Raw genomic sequence first — 21,458 nt, forward strand, 5'->3', positions numbered from 1 at the left:
CAAAACACAGAAGTCTCCTACAGTACTTCATGAGGTAAAAAAGAGACAGCTTTGCAGATACAACTTCTGCTTTTCATGTCAATGTCATCATCTTTTCCATGCAGCTTTCAGAGACAGTAGTAATAACAAATACACGTATTTCTCACTGAACTAATTGCTATTATCAAAATATAAAGTTACATTAAATGCAAGGCTTAAGACTAAGCGCATAAACACAGGCTGAAGTGTACTGATGTACCATGTACCACAAAACTTCCTCTCAAGGATACTTCTAAGCTTATAAAAGCAATCATGTTTGAAAGAATTTTTACTGCAGTGTTCACAGAGATCCACCTATCATGCAGACTAACAACTACTTTCTACAGACTCTGAACCAAAATGCATTCCTACAGTATAAATTCAGTGCCTTCTACAGTGTTTTTACATATGTGCTACTACTTCCAGTTCAAAATAACTGGTGCACACTTCATAACAAGTAGTTCACAATAGTGACTCCTTCATAACAAATAGTTAGCAATAGTGACTACATGGTGAATAATGGCAGTGTTTACTCTGTTAAGTGGGAAGGACATACAGTCCATAACCAATAAATTAATAATTTAAGTACTCAAACAAACAAGGCGGCCAACCAATGTAGATTATCACCTTAGCGAACGGAGGCAGCTGAATTGGCACAAGTGACTGCAGCAGTCCAAGATCGCCCAGTCTCAACATCAAGGAAGCTACTGTTAGCTTTTCAACTTTATCATGAACTACCATCACATCCTTCTGCACCAGCAGTCAAACAACATATGTGAGCACTCTTCATCCACAACATTGCAAAGGCTCATCTTTAACCCACCTTGCAAAGTCCTCTGGCTGTAGCTATGTCTCTATGCTTTGTTGCACAACCCTGAAAGCAGTGATACCAAGTGATTCTGGGTAAGGGTTGTGAAGAGGAAGGGTCAGAAACAGACATCAGCACAACTCAGTGCCCTCCAGCAATTTGCAAGCGATTCTAATGATTTACATGTCTGAAAACAGAGGTACTAAGAAGATACGCATTGGTCTGAAATCATTGGAATAATCAAATTGCAACTAAAGCATGGAAATTCCACTAATAATTACAGATATACAACAAAGGTCAGCAATATTTCTTCAAAGGATATTAAGGGACTTATATCCAGCACATGATGCTGGAAGCACAAGTCCTTTCACTCCTCTGAGTCTTATGTTTAGACTTTTTCTGGATTGTAGAATTTTGTCCTCATAACTGCATTTTACAAGAAATCTTACTGCTATCAAAGGGTTAAGAAGAAAGCATTGTGATTAATGAACCATCAGCATAAGGAAATTATGCCAGTATGTAGGGAAGGCTTATTATCTATAATAAGAAAAAGCTAACTATAAGAGAAGCGTAACAGGGGGAAAAAAAGCACCATCTGGATTACATTATGGTCTGAAAACATTCACTGACACCTAAGAGAGCCTAAATGATTACAGAAAAAAAAAGAAGAAACATTTGACACTGAATTGTCTGCACAACTGTTTTTCCTTAATGCAAAATCTCTAATGCTGTTCTTTAAGTTTTATATATAGAAGATATATTCTAAAATTACTGTATATCGGTTACTCTCAGACACCTTTCCTCTCTTCAGTGTACAGATCCCTCTTTTGACCTCTGTTAAACTACACAGAAGAAGCTTCTTCACCTATCTGCTATGCAACTTCTGTTTGGATGGCAACAAGAGATTGAGTATCACCGTTCACTTCACGAATTTTACAAATAGATAGGAAAGATCAAGGGGAAAAAGCCCCAAACTGAAAGACATCTCTATGTGACAGAGGGAAGTGTCAAACACAGAAATCTGGAAAATGTTCTTCCACTTCTAGCAAGAAGTCAAGAAGCGTTTTAACTATGAAAGCGGAACTTAAGTGGAGGCAAACGACCATCTGATTATGGCATAGGAAAACCGTGCCGTCAGAAGTCAGGATTTCCAGCTGGGCTGGAGATAGTTCTAGCAGGTTGGACAAGATGTTCCAACAGAGATCAGAGTGCAATAAAATTTCAATAGGTGCTACAAAAGGGAGTGTGTTCCTCTCTAATTTACTTTAGCAAAGACACCCAAAGACAAACATGAAACATCATTGAGATCTGGAAAAAAAAAAAAAAAAAAAAAAATCTAGAATTAGATAAAGTCTAGGTTTATTGTGAAAAGTTAGGAAGTACACTGAGCTTCAAAAACAACAACCTGCAAAAGAAAAACTGGTTGCTTTGAAAGTGTTTTAGCCTGGTTCAGTCTCTCATGATACACTATTACTTTGCAATGCATAGTATGATTACCACCTCTTATTTCTAAGCTGGTATTCTTCTTTCACTGATGATGTCAGATAGAGAATAAATGAACGGCAAGGTGCCAAGTAGAAAACAGGGTAGAGGAAAAGGGGGGAAAAAACTGGGGGGTGGGAATGGATTGTATTCATACCTAAGACACTTCAGAAAAATCTCACGTGCCTTTTCTCTCTGAATTCTTGTATTTTATATAAGCTGTAAAGCATTATGCACCTTACAGCCCAAAATCAATTGTAAACTCTTCCTCTGAGTAGTTATGGATCAGATGAACGCTAAATTTATGCCCCATGAATTTAACATACACATAAATCTACTAAGTATTTTTAAACATCCAGAATTCATAGATTTATTACATTATAATTATTTCAGCAGTAAGACTTGAAGTTTTTATAGTTCTAAAACTGTTTACTTGTGTATGCAATCACTCTTGTGAGAAGGCCGTTTGTAATGACTTAAGTCATTCTTTTGCCTACAGTAGCCAATGGAAAAAGCGTCAAAGAAAAAGTTATATGATGCATGTAATGTATGATTTTCCGTAATTTATCAACCCAATGACTGAGACTTGAAAAAAAGACCTAAATATGTTTAAGTAATGGGAAGCTAGTTTGAAATCAGTAACAAAACCAAAAGACAACCCGTATGAGCTTCAGTAGGAAAATACTCAAGGTATTTACATTTCTTCTAATAAAATTGAGCAAAATGTTGTAAGACATTGACCACGTTTATTTCTTTATGCAAAAAAGGGTGGGGGTGTTGTTTTGGTGTGGCTTTTTGTTTTGTTTTGTTTTTCCCCCCAAAGTTTTCTTAATTCGGGAAAAAAAATATCTTGTTTTGTTTCATTCTTGCAATACTGTTTTTTTATTTTATTTTATCATTTGTCCTATGTTTAAGTTACTAACAAATGAACATGACAGTTGTCAATAAATCAGCATATAGGGCCTCTTTCCAAGTGATCAATCTATACCAAAGTTGGTATTAGACAAGCACTGCTATAAAATAACAGACAAAATAGGAAAACCTATAAACTATGATAGATCATTTAGGAGATGCTGATGACATCTCAAAGATATTAATTTATCTAGGGTTTGGAGGGGCAGAAGGAATATTGCTGGTTTTGTTTCCATTTACAATAACTGAATCTACAGATAAGGGTGATTTTATACTTAACCATTTTCCCCACACACATTACATTTGTTATCACTGCAAGATGCAATACCATGAAACTGTGCTGAACACCTGGATACTTCTGGATTAATATCTTAATCAAGAATCACCATGCCGAAGCTTATATACCCATACAGCTTTTAATGGTTAAGATAATGAGAAAATTAGGCATGTAAACACTTTATGGCAGACTTCAGCGACAGAAAATTAAGCATACTCATGGCCACCATAAATCAGCAAGTGCCCCTGTTGAAATGATTTCAAAATAGTTCAGATTTTCCATTAAACTATTAAACCAGTTCAGGGAAAACCTGCCCTCACTTGACAGAAATATTATAATGAAAGAAATAAAAGCTGACTTGGAGCTAGAAGTTTTGCTCAGCACTGATATCTATGAAATCAGATGCACAGTTTGTATTCATCTGTTGGACTTCACCTTGAAAACGATACCTCTGGTTCCCTGGTTGGTCTATGCAGCTTACTCAATGCTGAATCTTTCAATATGCTGCTTTGAAAAAAAAAAACAACAACCAAAACCAAAACAAACCAAAAACACAACACAAAAAAGTGTTTGTTTCTGATGTGCATCACCTTACTGAATTCTGGAACTTAAATAGTGTCTCAGGAAGAGTTAAAATTCAGAACACACAAGTTACAATGAGTTTCTCCATCAAGTTTCTCCAACTCTGAAAAGATGTCAAAAGTATATGCTGGAGTTTGTTTATTTTGTTTACCCAACAAAGAGAAAAACAATCTTCCTTTATTAACCTCTTATTCACTGTTCAGAATACTGCGTAAACACTGCACCACTTCTTACACAGACATTTGTCCAATAGTCTATCCCTGAAATATAAAAACCCCGATCTATTACGAAATAAGAATTATTTTCAATAATTTTACTTTCATATTTAAATATTTAGCCATATACGAGGCAGAAATAGAAGCACAGAATGGTTTAGGTTGGAAGGGACCTTAAAGAACATCTAGTCTCAACCCACCTGCCACAGACAGGGACACCTCCCACCAGACCAGGTTGCACAAAGCGCCATCCAGCCTGGCCTGGAACACCTCCAGGGATGGGGCCTCCACAGCTTCTCGGGGCAGCCTGTGCCAGTGCCTCACCACCCCCACAGTAAAGAATTTCTTCCTGATATCTAATCTAAATCTACCTTTTTCCAGTTTAAAACCATTACCCCTCATCCTATCGCCAGACTCCCTCATAAAGAGTCCCTCCCCAGCTCTCCTGTAGGCCCCCTTTATGTATTGGAAGGCTGCTCTATGGCCTCCCCACAGCCTTCTCTTCTCCAGGCTGGACAATCCCAACTCTCTCAGCCTGTCCTCCCAGGAGAGGTGCTCCAGCCCTCTGATCATCTTTGTGGCCAAATACCCTCGCTCACTTCAAGTTTCAACCTCTCATACCATTATATTTGTCAGAATCATCTCCGCAGAATATTACCTACTTGGAAGCAGATACAGATCATGTTTGCCTCACAGTTGTTTTCTTCCAGCTAATATGTTGTTAACCGAGACCAGACATTACAATAAGACTAACTAGGGGATTCATACATACCCTCTCAATCCTGACCTACATAAATTGAGACACAGAATTCTGGGATATAAGAGTGATAAAAAAAATTGAGAAGTAAGTGGTAAATGCTCCAAAAAGGTACTCTTTCTTTACAGGTTAAAAGAAGTTAGGTCCTTTTGAAGAAACTGTTATTGGCAGACTAATCTGACTGGGAATAATTTTCTCAATGGGAAAACAGCTTTTCATTAAGCAGTACTTGTTAGCATTTCCTGACACAGACATAAAACGTAATTAATACACAAAGACTTTCCCTCCTTTAAAAAGTCTGCAAATTTACTCTCTTTAGGAACCACAAGTGAAAAAGCTTCATGACTGATGAGCAAGAATTCTAAGACATCAATATAAAAGCAGATCAAAGCTTTATTCAGATGGGAAACCTACCTTCCTTTTTCAACGAGCAGCAGGACGTCTATTTTCTCTCCATTTTGTGTCACACTACTGATGGCTGAAAACAAAATACATACACATTCATATGATCTATACAGACCCATATATACAGACAAACACATACATGTATGCACATATAGACATTCTTTCAAAATGATCTTCAGTGACAAAAGGAGCATGGAATTCTTAAACATTTCAAATAAAGCATGCTGCTGATAATAGAAAACTCCACAAAATACCACAATATACTTGCATTTACAAGAAAACCTAACACAGAGAATTATAAAGAAAGGATAGAGAGGTACATTTAAATGTGAAAACATGCTACAGTGTTTTATTATATTAAAATTAAACTTGTAAATACAAGTTTTAGAATACATGACTATGCAAAAGTAAGCTGGATTTTTGAATCCATTAATTTACTTGCACCCTAATGGCTGCAGGTATCCACAATAACTTAACGTGAATTGAATGTTATGCTGTGAAGACCACTGCCACCCTTCTTTAGGTTGCCTTAAGCTATTCCTGCTAAAATAAGCACCCTGAAAAACACCTACATTATACAGAAAGTACATCTGGATAGTTTCCAGTAACAGTGCTTATAAAACTATACTGTACACTATACTAAAAACAGTAAGTTAAATGTAACCTGTTTACTAATTGAAAATTCTGAAAAGGTAATTCTTTCAAAGTTTATGTCTTATATATAATTCACGTCTTATCTCAACTAATTCCCAGCGACAGTAAAGTATGGAATACCAATAAAGCTCAATAAACATATTCTGAAGCATGTTGTACAATGTTTTTGTATCACACATACTCCTGTCCTCTTTTACATTTAGTGAGTCGGATATCAAGAAGGTAAGCGACCACACTTCCACTGATGACTCATTATTTGGCAAGTTTGTTATACAATTCAGTCTTAATAGCGGAGCAGATTTATTTTGGGGAAACCAGAAATCAAAGAAAAAAATAGGACTATGGATATACAATATTTCCAAGAAATACAACTCTGTTATACAACTAATATTTAAAAATCAAAACCCAAGCAAAAATGATTTTCAACCAAAAGCTAAATGTGTGTTTCATTTCTATACTTGAGATATACACAGATGTCGGATGCTTATATGATTAGGGTAGGAGCAATTACAGTTGCACTATCAAAACTAATATCAAAACCAGTTCTCCTACTGTCTAACCTTTTAATTCTGAATCAAGATCAAAAAGTAGTCACAAGTTAAAAGATAGCTAGAGGCATAAAAATATTCCTGATTAAAAACCACCTTCACAGTGTTATTCACAGCAAATGTAAGATGGCAGTAAATAAACAGTAGAAAGTCCAATGGCATTTAGACAAGTTCCTGCAAAACAGTCCACAATCTGACAGCACTTACAAAGAGGATCATCAATAAAGAGCTAAATTATCTTCTCTATGTTACTTTAATATGAAATCTAAAATTATTTTTACTTTCCTACATAACATATTGCCTTGTTCAATCTAAAAACAAGTAGGGCAGATACGCTTAAAGAGGATTCAAACCATAATTACAGACAATGATATAAAATTGGTCACAGAAGACCATTTGTATAAATATTATTATCCTTCCACGTCATGATATTGAGCAAAGAATATTTTTAGTACCAGAAAAAAGAAGTCTTTTAGTCTGTGAAATAGTTTTCCAAGAAAATTATAATTTTTCCAGTACATTTGAGTATTTTAAAACTAGGCCTGTCAATCATCTCAAGAATACGTTCTGCAGTGAGTATTTCTGCCCTGTCAAAAGTGAGAGACAATAATCCCAAAAGGTCATATATTATTATTCAATTCTGTACTCTTGTAAGAAAGATACTGCTGCAACTGGAGCAAAAATTGTCTTCATTCATTATGAAGCTGTGAAAAATGTCTCTAGCGTGTGCCACTAAGTAGCAAAAAAATTTCAAGACAGAACTTTACCAACTCTCTATTTAGATTAGAGTTGGAAGAACATCTGGCTCATGCAAAGGAATAGCTATTGAGCTCCTAATGTTTGTGACTTTAAAATGTAATAGAAATGTACTTAACAGTGAATTAATACAGTAGAGTAGCTCCTGAATTGTAGATGTTAAGCAAAAGTCTTACTTAGTTCTTGCAATCGCCTCAGATATATGGAATCTTCTTCAGCATTCTCCATTTCAAGACAAAAATAAAGGCTCGACTTCTCTATAGCAAACCAGCCTTTCCTCCATTGATTCAGGTTATGGCAGTCTTTGTAGTACAGCTGGCCAATCAGGTCACAGTCTCTTTCTAACAAGCATTCAGCCACAGGGGGAACAAAATGCTACCAAAGAAAATGGGGTGAGTCAGATGAAGAAAAAAAACCCTCTTCCCCTAAAAAAAAGACAAATCAAGATATTGCAAATCTATAAGATTCAAGGATGAACTCCCCAGTAAAAAAAAAAAAACAAAAAAAAAACAACAACCTTTCAGATTTATCATTCATAAACCCATATCTACATTAAATTTAACTTATAAAATAAAGTTTAACATATTTTTCCCATTCACACTTTACAATTAAAACATTTTTTATTTTTAAACTACAGTTGATTTAATTAGTGGTGTGACTATTAGCATTTGGTACTGTATAAAATACAGCGCTGCTTATGAATTCTGTTTCAGCAAATAAAAGAAGAGAATTGCAACCATAAACAACTTAGCTGAAATAAATTCATATAGTATATGTCTTTATACTAGAGAACCTTTAATATATTCTTAAGGTTGGCATTAAAATGTTGCTTCAATTCCTTTTCCATTTTATTTTATTATCTTGTTTCACACATTAAATCACAGAAGTTATTTCTTCCTGCTGCACAAGAAACCTTTACACAAAAGACAGATCAGTATTCATCAAGAATGGCTTCTCAGAGGATTTTAAGCTAACAATGACACTTTATTCTTTGTGCAAAGGCTCCTGGCCTAACTGGAAAAGATAATTATCAGTATTACCTTAGCTATTGCCCAAGTCCATTTTCTTTGTGAATATGCAGTTTCAGCTCCAAATAGAAAAACGCGTTCTGACATTAAGTAGATTTCAAAGGTAAAGATGTCCCTAAAGCAAGCAAGAGGAAACAGGCAGCTGTATGTAGTCCTTATAACAGTAGATACACAAGAGTCCCCTTCCTCTATTTTTTCAATATTTCATACCTATGGAATGGAATCTATCTGCATTTCTCCCCCAATCTTGCAAGTACAATCCAACTAATAAAAGAGTATTTTATAACACAATATGATCAAAGTGCTTTTCAGGTCAACACGTGTTTAGAGGCTACTGCAGAATAGTTTTTTCAGTAATTCTGAAATTAATAAAAGTGTTTACATATAGTCGTTAAAACTCACAGGGAATTTTTTGCATTTGCAAGTTTACATGATTTCAGCAAGTATATTTTTGTGATGCATTCAAAACATTTTGTTTAGGTTTAGTATAAGCAGACCAACTCATTGACCAGGAAGTTGTAAACACATTACTGCAGAATCATAGAAACGTTGGTTCAAAGGGACTTTTTGATGTCACTTGGTCTAATCTCCTGCTCAAAGTGGGACTATCACTAACCATAGATCAAAACCTTGAAAACCTTTAAGGATGGAGACAACTATTTCACTCAGCAACCTATTCCTGTTCTCCACCACCCTTCTAATGAACATGCTTTTGCTGTCACCCAGCCTGAAACTCCTAGGGTGAAAATTCATGGTCACTGCCACTCCTTGTATCACCTGCCACCACCAAGAAGAGTTGGCTTCTGTCATGTTTATAACTACCCTTTGAAGTTGCTGTAGCTCAAGAAGTTCTTAAAAGTTTTTTTGGGACGGCTCTTGTTTTTTTTCTTTTTAAAAACTACATAATTATTTAAACAGATGGTCCCTGTTTTTCCATTTTCAACTGACAAATAAGGATAGTAAAAGACAAAAAGCAAAATAGTTGAAATTGGGGTCGAATTTGGAAAGTAATAGTCTTGTTGGACTTCAGGTCAGTCTTTAACTTATAAATTATGATTCACCAATTTATAGCACGATTTCACCTGTGATCTCTCCCTAGAATCCAAATACATGGAGTATTCTTTTTCCTTTCAATGCTGGATACTGAGATTTGTCTAAATCTGGAGAATTGAACATGAGTCAGTTCTCTCACATTCAATGACCACTTTGAAAATTGCATGTAAATACTTAATTATGACTAATAGAATGGACATATTAGGGACCAAGTATTTAACTACAAGAAATATCAAATTTCAGGAAGTTTCTCATAAAACTACCCAATTGCAGGCAAAACACAGCAGGTTAGTTATTCCCTAAAAGTGAGGCATTCAGCCAACACATTTTTAATTTAGATATTACCATGAAGTGGAACCATTTGGAGATGTAGCAAGCAATAAGTTAGATTCGATACCAGAAGAAGAAAGTGATATTTTTCTTTTTTCTGGATACCACAAAATTATGCTACTGCAGAATAGTGAAGGCCATCTCCACTGTACTTTATAGCATATTGAGGCATCACCATGTTTCAGGATTTCTCCCCTCTGAACGCCCTGTATCTCTGTAGTAGCTAAAGTCCTTTCTTCCCGTTATCTTCACCAGAAGCTTACTGAATAGACTGTTTTCTTTGTAGACACTTTTGCTTTGTAACTACAAGAATTACAGTATTATACTGTAAAAAGATCTTGTTATTTTACATACACACACACAAAGAAATTTAAAAGGAAGTGTTACGGAGTTTGCTAGATGGATCCAAAGCATAGTTAAACAAAAATGTTGCCCTATAGAAATCAAGTATCACTCAGACTTAAGTGAATCTCCACATGATGTTTTTAAAGTAAAAAATGGCATGTGAGAGTTACAAAAGAAAAACCAAGACCACAAAAAAAATTGTTATTCAAACCAACACAATGTTCAAGAGCTACGCTGTTGTCCTTAGATGCAGAACAAAGAATGGGTTTCAAAGATGGACAGATGCATGGCCAAAACCAAAAACATTACCGAGAACTCTAATCTGCTGCATTATTATCAGGAAGAAACAAAGCAAGAGTTTTGGCTTGAGGCAGAGGTCAATCCCAGAAAGAAAAATGAGTATTAATTGTTCAATTTATCATCATGTAACCTTTTAAGCACTGAGAATATGCATTACAGTTTTAATAAGAAACAGATGTATCTAATTTATGCTGCCCTTTTAAATTACCCTAACATTTTCATTACATCACTATAAAAAAAAATCCCCAAATACCACTTAGCACATATTTATTGAAGTCAACATAAAACAATTCAGCTTTTTTTCTAAATTGCATGTTCAAAATTCAGGAAAACAATGAACAGCTCTGAAAACCCAGAATAAAATCTTTGAAATACCTGAGTTTGTTTACCGAAATACTAATTTGGGAACCTACCCTCTATTTAAAAAGAAGTCTGACTTGTGCACTACAAGACAGATAACTTCATTGATGTCAATCATACCATTAGGAGTGGTAGTTTTATCATTTTCATAGTAGCTCAGAAAGCCACTTTCCAAAGTGCACCACCTTTTGTTGCAATCTGCAATTAAAGAAATAATAGAAAAGTCAGTTGGCATAACAATAAAAATTACCTCTTCCTACAGAAGTTGCCTCACAGGATGCATAGCTCTGTTCTGACAGTAACACATTTGTGATGAAATCTCAGTCTCGTTGACTTCAATGGGCCAGGCATTCAATGTCTCTGTTGATACTACTTAACCTATAGAAACTCTAGCAAGTGGTAATTTAAGAAAACAGTATTTCAAATATAACACACTTATTTTTACTTTATGAGTATATTAAATCATTTCATAAGTTAACTTTAACATTGTATAGGGCTTTTACTTCACTTGCTGTGGAACTTGATGGGGGCAGAGCTGGTACACAATGCCATGTTACATATTTAGCAGAAGAGAGCTAAGGAAGCAGAAAGAAAACATGCTACAAAGTTAGAAACACTGAAAGCTACAAGAACAATATATTCTGACATACTCTGATATGAGTGAGTGAATCATGGAAAGCCGTAGCAAAAAAGGGCTACTCTTTCTTTCACATTACTGGAACTAGAGGCCAAAACCAAGTCAATCTGTCTTCCATTGTTTGGTAATGCTTGTGTGTCCACTCACTATTACAAGATTAAGGAAAACAATTAAAGCCTTTCAAATAGTCCAGAAAAAACAATGTCATACATGCCAGAACTTGTATCAATTGCACATTACTGGAAAGCACTGTCAGAAGTTGTGTTCTTTAACATGTTTCTTCTTTTTTTTTTTTTTTTTTTTTTTAATATACGCTTCCACAATAGCAGAAGATGCCAAACTGAAGAACAAAAAACTAATAGAACAATCCTTTCTAGGCACACCAGTGGCTGAGCTCAATTCTCTCCTACTGCAGGCCCAAATGTCAGATACCAATGAAATGGTACAGAATTTGTTCCTGTATACTGGGTAAGATAAACGGGTACATCACAGACAGGCAGTAGCTATAGCCATTTCAGGATGGCATGTTCACATTAAAACAAACTGGAGATCTCTCTTGTTGCTATTCACATATATACCAGACAAGGGTAAATTCATTTAGCAAAATTGCTAACATTGTGGAATGCTTTCAACATGTAACAGTTTATAGTTGCTGAGGATGGTTAAATTGCCTACTAAGAATTCTATCGTCAAATAACTTTGAATTAGATACATTGGAGTATCTAGTAATGGCCATCAATACTTTAAAAAAAAAAAAAAAAGAAAAAAGGTGGAAGGAAAAAATCTGCAGAGTAACTTAAAAGTATTATTTGGCATGTTAAGACTGTTATGAGCCTAAAATATGAATACAGCACATGACATAGCGTATTAATGACTATTTATGACTCAAAATATTGATACATTCATTCTAGCTTACATCTAGCTCTTAGAATATAATTTGAGGTGCATCAATTCCCAACACTGCAGAGAAGCAGGTCCTAAGACAAAACAGTCTGTTTATTTCTACAGTCTTAAAATTCCTAGACAGCTGCAAATATTCTGGTAAAGTATCTGTGAGAATTTGGTAAAACAGCTCTGGAAAAGAAACATAAAAAAACACCAAACAAAACCCCAAACTACAGTTGCATTTAGCCAATACTTAGTATGTTATCTGATATCCCATCCAATTACATTTTCCTATTATTTACTATATGATTTATACATGTTTTATAAATATCTCGGTATTATTTTATTAGTATTTATTCATATCATACTATTTGCTATGTAGTTCTATCCATATTCTGTCTAAATACACAGTTTAAATACTAAAATAAACACAAGATAAAGGGTTTGAAAATGTATAGGCGTACAGGAGTTGAGCGCCAAACTTGGAGAGTTTGATTGTTTAGGGATTTTTGTCCCCCAGCTTTTCCCCTCCCATCCCCCAAACTCTATTCTACAAAATAGCCCACTGCTTCAATATTTAAACTGTTACAAGTCTCAAGGACAATTTCAGAACGTGAAGGCTTTTAACAGGGCTCCATAAAACCTTTTACATTAAAAACAGAAGCAAAAAAAAAAAATAATTCAAACCTGAGCCACTAAACTTCTAACCTTTACTTTTTGATCCATTGCATCAGAATAGCACCAATGTTTGAGCTCCCCTCCTCCTGATCATCAACAGCTTTAACAACAACTTTCCTCAAAAGTATATAGTACCACTGAAGCTGCTATAATGAGAAGTACACACAAAGTTGGTATACTCTCTCCTGCACTGAAACCCACATAATGAAAAACTGGACTGTATTTCCAGGTGTTTCACCTGGTTTTTACAAAACCTGGGTTCAATTCACAGCACTGAATGTTTTCTTGAGTGTCCTTTTACCATTAGGGTTCAGCCCACAAAGGGATAACAGTTTTCTGCGACAACAAACACAGCGCTCGAATTTTTAGCCCTTGGCACTACAGGCAAGGCTGACAACTGCCTCAGAGATTCCTAACACTGAGGAAGAACTCTAGTTTAATGGCTAGACAGCTTAACAGGATTCTGGCTTGCAGTCCTTTCCACAAACAGCATTTAAAAAAAAAAAAAAAGTCAGTAGATCAAAACTTCCATGTCCTTGGGACAGGGCTCAAAATTTAGACAAGTATTGTAATCCCCCATGAGAGAATGGTGCTCTCTCTCTGGCCCGGTGAGAACTCAATTAGTTTGTGGCAATTCAGAACTGCTTCAACAGGAGAGCTTACTACTTTTCTCTAGAACTAAACAGCTAGGTCACTTTTTTGGGTAATGTGACCTTATTTGAATCTTTACAGGCAGAGGAGGGAATTGAAACTGTGTCTCCCACACATTAGTACTCTAACCATCAAATTACTTTCTAAAGACACTAAGAAGGAAAAAAACCCAACCACATATTCCCAAAAATATGATATGCATATCCCATATTACTTCACGTTAACGAGATTTTATAAAGGTAGAAACAGTCCTTGATGGAGGGGGAAGAAAGTCAATACTGAAGGGGAAAAAAAAAATAGATTACGTGTTTTATGTTTTAAATAGCAAAAAAAACCCAAACCAACAAACTTCTGTCATAATACTTCTTACACATGGCTGAGATATATTAGAGCCCTCAGGCAAGAGCAGTTTCCAATTCAAAATTGCAGGGTTTTTTGCTGTTGTTGAAAGGATGTTATTATTACATCTTCCTCCCTTGTCCCATTTGTCATTTGTCTTCTTGAACTGCAAATGGTCAGGGAAACCTATCTTCCTATCTGTAAAGCACCCATCCCAGAAACATCAGTCCTGACAAACACATGGGTAATTCAACATTAATGTATAAACAAAGCAAACAAACACCCCCCCAAAAATCCCCCCCAAAAAACAAATAGCAGAACATCTACCATCTACAAGACATTGTCACAATTTCAGAGATCAAAACCTGAGCTGAGGGAAATCTGGTTCCTTTCCATTTACTGTATGTTCCTTCAAGTAGTAAGTGTGATGCTAAACAATAGACTACAAGCTTTCAAAGCAGCTTCATTTCTGTCCACTAAAAACTTGTGATGGAAGACAGCGAAAATTCAGTTGTTTCTTGTCTGAGGGCTTTCTTCATAAATATTTTTAAGGCACCTTCCTATTGATGCTCCCCTCCACTGCATCTCCCCAAAATGCACTACAGAAGATGTTCTGTGAGCATTTATAGCTAAATCTCAAGGTATACAGATTATTCACAAATTTATACTGCACTTCTAACATATCATTGTGTTAGAAGAGACCAGTAGTATTGCCTTGCACCTGATCTCTATTTCTCTTAGTGAGCTATTTATTTTTTTTAATGAATATAGATACAGATACCCACAGCACAGAAGACAAGGTCTGCACTTAGAGCAAGTAGTAGTCAGGTTTGAAGTTATTACTTTCTTTCCTGAATAAGCTCAGTGCAGTTTCAGAACAATCCTCAAGAAGGTCCTCTCCAGCAGCAGTCCTCTGCCACAACAAGTGCCTTTGTTAACAACTGCAAAGTTGCTAGGAAATGCCCATGATGAGGCATTATTTCTCTTGCTCACCCAATGTTTTCAAGCATTTGGACCCCCACAAACATATAGATTCTTCAAAAGCATATTTAAAAAGGAGTTACATGCTTTAACATGCTTTAACCTCCACTAAGGGTCTAAAAGGCTTACACCACAAGAATATGGACATAATCATATAAAAATACATATATATCAACACAGGATGCCATGTCAAGATTTTAGGAACAATAAACTCAACCATAAATCAGCCCAGATTTTAAAAATTGACATCATTTGTTTGTTTAGATGGAAGGAAAATATAGAAACACAAGCGGGGAGAATAAGGGAAAAAAAAAGCTATGAAAATTATCTGATAACATCTCTCAAAAAAAAAAAAAATCACAGGAGACCGATATACACAGAATAACATGTATATCTACTGGAATATACACACATTTTCACCCCAATTTGTTGTAAAGTTGTTGGGCGTGCCCATTTCTACTTGGAATATTTTTAAAATTTGTGAGCTTGAGAAATATCCTAGCTGTTAGGCATTTGGACTCTTACTAAAAAGTCAGTGACACTTGTAAATGATTTCGGGAATATTATCATTTTAGATGGAAACTACTTTTTTGCAGTCAGTAGCATCTATCTAAATATAATTAAAGCGAGAAGTGTTTTTTATTTATCAATAACTGTTGTTAACTGAATAATTTTTCAGAAGTTCAGTTTTCTTCCTCTGCCAACCACTGAATAAAAAGATCAAGACAATCAGTATTTTCTTTATCTGAAAGAGGTCTACCAAATCAAAACAGGAAATGTCATATCAAAGACATTTTATCTTTTAAAAAGTAATGCAAGAATTTAAAAAGAACCAAATACATATTCATGTATTATTCAAATGCATAATGTAAAATACCTTCTTTTAATTTCTTCTCTGTAAGAAGCTTAGCAGTATTAGAAGAAACTTTGTATAAGAATTCACAAAGAAAGGTGGAATGTGAAGAATCTTCAGAGAAGCCACTTTCAAAACAGGTATCACAGTTTGGGAAATCTATTAAAAGACAAAGGAGTAAGTAACATACAGAACTTATGTCAGTTATAACCATTTCTTCACAGGTCTTTCTAACCATGTATCTGTAGATATGTAGTTGCTGTGCACTATCTTTACTATAACACAGATACATCTTATTGATTTGTTTTTATAACTAGAGTAAAATTCCTACGTATTCATTAAAGAAAACATTGGTTACAACATTGTCATTGTCTTCCACTGCTTGCCAATGTAATCTAAGATACAGTTTTCTGGTGTACTAAGCTTTTATTTTCATCCCTTATGTAATACTTCAACAGAAGGGAATTTGTTTCTCTTGAGGGCTTATCTAGAAGTTTACCACCAACTCTGACAGCAGACAGACAATGATTCGGAGAATCACTGTCAACCTGCAATGACCTCCCTTTCTCTGAAGAAAAGAACACACACCAGCACCAGCACACATTGATGCTGCCTTGGCTGGAAGACTAAAAGTAGAAAAGACCAAGCCAAGACAAGCAAACTTTCTCTACAACCTTAGAGCATAGCTAGCAAAAAACCCATAGCTGCATGGTGCTTGTGACAGAGCAATGCTCAGGCAGAACTTAAGGGACTGTGTTTGCTCTAGGAAGCCCTAAGTCATCCCTTTATTTCCCATGAAAACTTTCGTTGTTCAGTCTATGCAGGGTTACTTTGCAGAGCGGCACAAGACAATGGAAAGTTGGTCCAGGAGTATGTCCACAATGCTGGCTGCAGCATAGCATAGGTAATTTTTTCCAGTGTAAATCTGTGTGTAAACCTTCATTCCCAGACTGCTTCAGATACTGTATAGCCCTTTTAAAAGGTAAGGTCAGGCACATCCATACTCTACAGTTCATTTATTTATTTACTTTTAAGAATAGTTTTCTGTTTTCAAGAGCCTCATAACAGTCACACGCTGCAACCAGAACTCTTGACTTTCAAGGCTAAAGTTTATCACATGCTCCAAGCTGTAACATTAGTTGTGATCTGAAAAAAAGACAGTTTGCTGGGATAGATCATATTATAGGTTTGAGGTGAGTTTTATTTTGGGAGGAGAGTTTGTGAAAAAACAGGCACGTCTGTGTGCAGTAGGTATACATATCAATTTAAACTATTTTAAGAAAAAACAAAGCCCAAGATGAACATTTTAGATACATGTTAACTGTATATACCCATTTTTTCTGGCAAAAGCCTGATAATATTGGCACAGCAGACCACGTTTGTCTTCTGTGTTATGATTAAGGGTATTAGGTCTATCAGTTATCAGTAGCTTTTTTATTATTAAGTCCTAAACTTGATGCCTGAGCAAAATAAAAGTAAATTGTACACAGTTACATATGCTGTCTGCTGAAATACAGATAATACCATCACAATTCCCCCTACGCTATATCACTGTTGTTGAAAGCAATGCCAATTTTTCTTCTAAATTCCTTCCTTCCCTCCTTTTCGCCCAATATAAAATTAGAAGCTCAAGACAAAGAGAATGTATCCTACCTGAGAACTTATTATGGTACAAAAATTCCATCTGCAGTCTTTGTCCAGCTTTCTTGGCTAGTAAGTATGGAGTACTGTATACAGGGTCTCCAGTGGCACACATTGCATCAGCCCCACTAAACAGCAACATCAGAGTTTCTAGCACATCTTGTTTAACTACGGCAGCGCACAGGGCCTTATCATGGAGAGGGAAAACAAGAAGTCTGTTTAAATTAGAAAGTTATTGGCAACAAGTACATGTCATTTCAATGCAAATCCTTCCACCTCCAATATAGTTCCCCTGCATTTTCAGAGACTATAAACATTGAGAAGTAGCAGGACTCATGAAGTATGGTTTGAATCTAGACAAAAATAGCAAAAACAGAAAAAGAATCCCTTCACTTGGGAAGGATCACATGAACTAATACAATTGGAGGGGAAGCTTGTTTATTTACATAAAAAAATCCCGCCGATTTTCTTTCACACACCAAAGTACTACAGAAAAAAAATCGTATTCTTTCAAACCTCAAAAGTTCAACCAAAGAGCCAAGATTTGATCCTTAAATTCTATTACTAGGAAACAGACTGAAATTCATAGGGAGTTCTTCAAAACTACAGTCAGTCTACAAGGCAACTGTTCTTTAAGGTATCTTCACACTTGACTATCTTCCTTGAGATTGAAAGTTCTCACCACATGCTAAAACATCAGTTCCTTTCATTTTTGTACACATGAAGACAGACAAACTTTTTTTTTCCTTTCAAAATGTTGGTCCAAAACCTTAAAACCTGGTCCAAAACTTTAAAACCAGGGGTAGCTACACAATTACAGCAATCTATTCCATAACAATTTCTATGATTTAATATGTGTTTAAATTATTTAGTTAGTGAATGAGTTTTTCTGAAATGATGACTGCTGGACAGTCGCACTCAAAGAGTTGCAGTCAATGGCTCGATGTCCAAGTGGAGAGAAGTGACAAGTGGCGTTCCTCAGGGGTTGGTACTGGGACCTGTACTGTTCAACATCTTTGTTGTGGACATGGACATAGGGTCGAGTGCACCCTCAGCAAGTTTGCCAATGATACCAAGCTGTTTGGTAAGGTAGACATGCTGGAGGGGAGGGATGCCATCCAGAGGGACCTGGACAGGCTGGAGAGGTGGGCCCAAGACAACCTCATGTAGTTCAACAAGGCCAAGGGCAAGGTCCTACATCTGGGTCGGGACAATCCCAAGCACATACACAGGCTCAGCGGGGAATGGCTGGAGAGCAGCCCTGAGGAGAAGGACCTGGGTGTGCTGATTGACCAGAAGCTCAGCATGAGTCAGCAATGTGCAATTGCAGCCCAGAAGGCCAACCGCATCCTGGGCTGCATCAAAAGAACTGTGGCCAGCAGGTCAAAGGACGTGATTCTGCCCCTCTACTCCACCCTTGTGAGATCCCACCTGGAGCACCATGTCCAGCTCTGGAGTCCCCAACATAAGAAGGACATGGACCTGCTGGAGCACGTCCAGAGGAGAGCCACGAGGATGATCCGAGGGCTGGAGCACCTCTCCTGTGAGGAGAGGCTGAGAGAGTTGGGGCTGTTCAGCCTGGAGAAGAAAAGGCTCTGGGGAGATCTTATTGCGGCCTTCCAGTACCTAAAGGGGGCCTACAGAAGAGCTGGGGAAGGACTTTTTACTAGGGCATGTAGTGATAGGACAAGGGGGAATGGCTGTAAAGTGGAAGAGGGCAGGTTTAGATTAAATATTAGGAAGAAATTTTCACTCTGAGGGTGTTAAGGCACTGGAACAGGTTGCCCAGAGAAGCTGTTGAGGCCCCATTCCTGGAGGTGCTCAATGCCAGGCTCAATGTGGCCTTGGGCAACCTGGTCTAGTAGGAAGTGTCCCTGCCTATGGCAGAGAGGTTGGAACTTGATGATCTTCAAGGTCCTTTCCAACCTAAACCATTCTATGATTAAGGCAGAAATCAATGAACACAAGAAAAGGACTACTTCAAAATTCAGCTGCTCTAATAAACATATGCGGATCCAGTAGGCACAAGATGACAGGGCAGACAGTACAGTAAAAGTTCTAGATTTACTTGGCAATGACCACCTTATTACATGGTAATTTCCTGTCTCTATGGAAAATTTGACCATTACATCTGATATTTTTTCTCAGTAGTTAAATGAGTAATTGACAGAAACCCTTCCCTACCACCAGCAAAAACTACAGACTTCAGAAAAATCAAGCCTGTAAAACACAGAGCTATTTTCTGTGGTCTGCAGTCACAATATTATATAAAGTCTCTTGCACAGCTGCTACCAATAAATAGAAAACAATCCAAACATTGTATTTTGCTAAGCTAGAGTTCCCCATGAAACCCAAAAGTGTTCCCCAATTCTGTGATTCTGTGTAATTCCAATGAAATGCAGAAAACCTAAATTCAAGCTACACAGTGAGATGGTTCTCACTTTGGCTAGAGGTGTTTTAATGATAACCATCGTATATGCCCTTATTTTAACTTCTTATGTGTATAACTAACATAGAACTTAGAAATGGCATGGAAAATAGCACCTCCTTTTTGACACAATAACGACTGAACAAATGAGACCTCTCTAGTTGAAACCACAATAACTTTTAAACATTACTGTCTCCCCACAGCTTCTGCATACCCTTTGAGACAATTTGACTCATGTAATCGAATGCATTAGCATCAGAATATATATGCATTTACATTCTTCTATATTCATAAACCCTAAACAATCATGACTGAAATCAACAGATATTAAAAGTCAGTCAAATGGGCATCAAAAATTACACAGAAATTGATATTTATAATTTGCATTTTCCACTTCATAACTGTAAAGAATATTTGTGTTATTTGTGTAAAAGGAAACACTATGAACACACATTTTTCGCTATTAATTTTAGCTTGTTTCATTTCCAATTAGCTACAAGCGTGCATGAGCTACTTTCACCATTGATAATGCTGAATCATCTAATGTACTGGAATGTTAGATGTCAGATATATCAAAAACATGTAAAGAAGGTATCTAAAGAAGCGAAGTGGGAATTTGCATCCCTAGAGTGTCCATTTGAAGAAAAATAAAGATCTATATTCATTGATGGCTCTGGGAGACATATTACAAACACCATATAGTTAACATAACCTTCTACAAACAAACAAACTGGAAAAACTAGGAAGTAAGAAAACAGGAATTGAGTCCTGTAAACGCTCCAAAACAACCCTTATTCAGCTCTGTGAGAATGTCACTCAGGATTCTGAATTTCTCTCCCACCAGTTTAACAAGATGACCAAATTGCATACAGATACAATACAATAGAAAAGGTATGGCACAGGCTTACCCATTCTAGTATTACCTTATTCAGCTGTTCCTTGGTTTTGTAGGGAAAAGGTGCTTTCCTAAATTTTCCCTCTTTGTATTTTTGTGTAATGAATGCTATTCTTTTTTCTGCAGGGGCATCCATATGCAGCTGTTCATCTGGGGGAAGATTTCCTGCCCAAAAACTGTTTGCTCTCTTATTTCCAATGACGATAAAGAGCTGGATGAGGTGCAAGAAAAAAATAAGCAAAATAGCATGAAGGATATGAAGCTAGCCTCTAAATAGTTTTCAGCTGCTGAAAGTTGAAAAATAAAATTATTAAAGAAAAGAGAATTGCCTGCAGGAGACGGAAGCCTCTCTCAGTCACTGCCTATGGTCATCTATAGAGTCTGTAGTCACCGTTTACCATCAGAAACTAAGCTTTACAAGGCTAATCAGTTATAATATTTCAATAAATATTAGAAAATACCAAGAAAACGTCAGAGAAGACTAGCATATGTTTCGAAGAAAATAATGATGACTCAGCCCCCTCTATCAGCACTATTTTTTAACACCCCAAGCAACTAAACTGGTAGTGACAAGTTTCCTTTCTTTTCCCCTTCTCAATATTGCCCATCATGATTGCTCTCCAAAAGCATTTTGTTTTCT

General features: G+C 36.3%; 1 protein-coding gene across 1 annotated transcript in view; it reads right to left on the reverse strand.

Annotated features, from left to right (window-relative positions):
- The window catches only part of ARAP2 (ArfGAP with RhoGAP domain, ankyrin repeat and PH domain 2), a 136,528-nt gene that overhangs the window by 57,438 nt on the left and 57,632 nt on the right, over positions 1-21,458 (reverse strand). The window contains exons 12-18 of the mRNA XM_009886812.1: positions 20,847-21,029; positions 17,508-17,682; positions 15,879-16,013; positions 10,884-11,028; positions 8,455-8,557; positions 7,591-7,789; positions 5,466-5,529 (exon numbers count right to left, since the gene is read on the reverse strand). Coding sequence (XP_009885114.1) covers positions 5,466-5,529; positions 7,591-7,789; positions 8,455-8,557; positions 10,884-11,028; positions 15,879-16,013; positions 17,508-17,682; positions 20,847-21,029 — 1,004 coding nt within the window. The remainder of the gene's footprint in view (positions 1-5,465; positions 5,530-7,590; positions 7,790-8,454; positions 8,558-10,883; positions 11,029-15,878; positions 16,014-17,507; positions 17,683-20,846; positions 21,030-21,458) is intronic.

Source organism: Charadrius vociferus, unplaced genomic scaffold (genome assembly GCF_000708025.1).
Source record: "Charadrius vociferus isolate BGI_N301 unplaced genomic scaffold, ASM70802v2 scaffold186, whole genome shotgun sequence".
In the NCBI taxonomy this organism is placed as follows: domain Eukaryota; kingdom Metazoa; phylum Chordata; class Aves; order Charadriiformes; family Charadriidae; genus Charadrius; species Charadrius vociferus.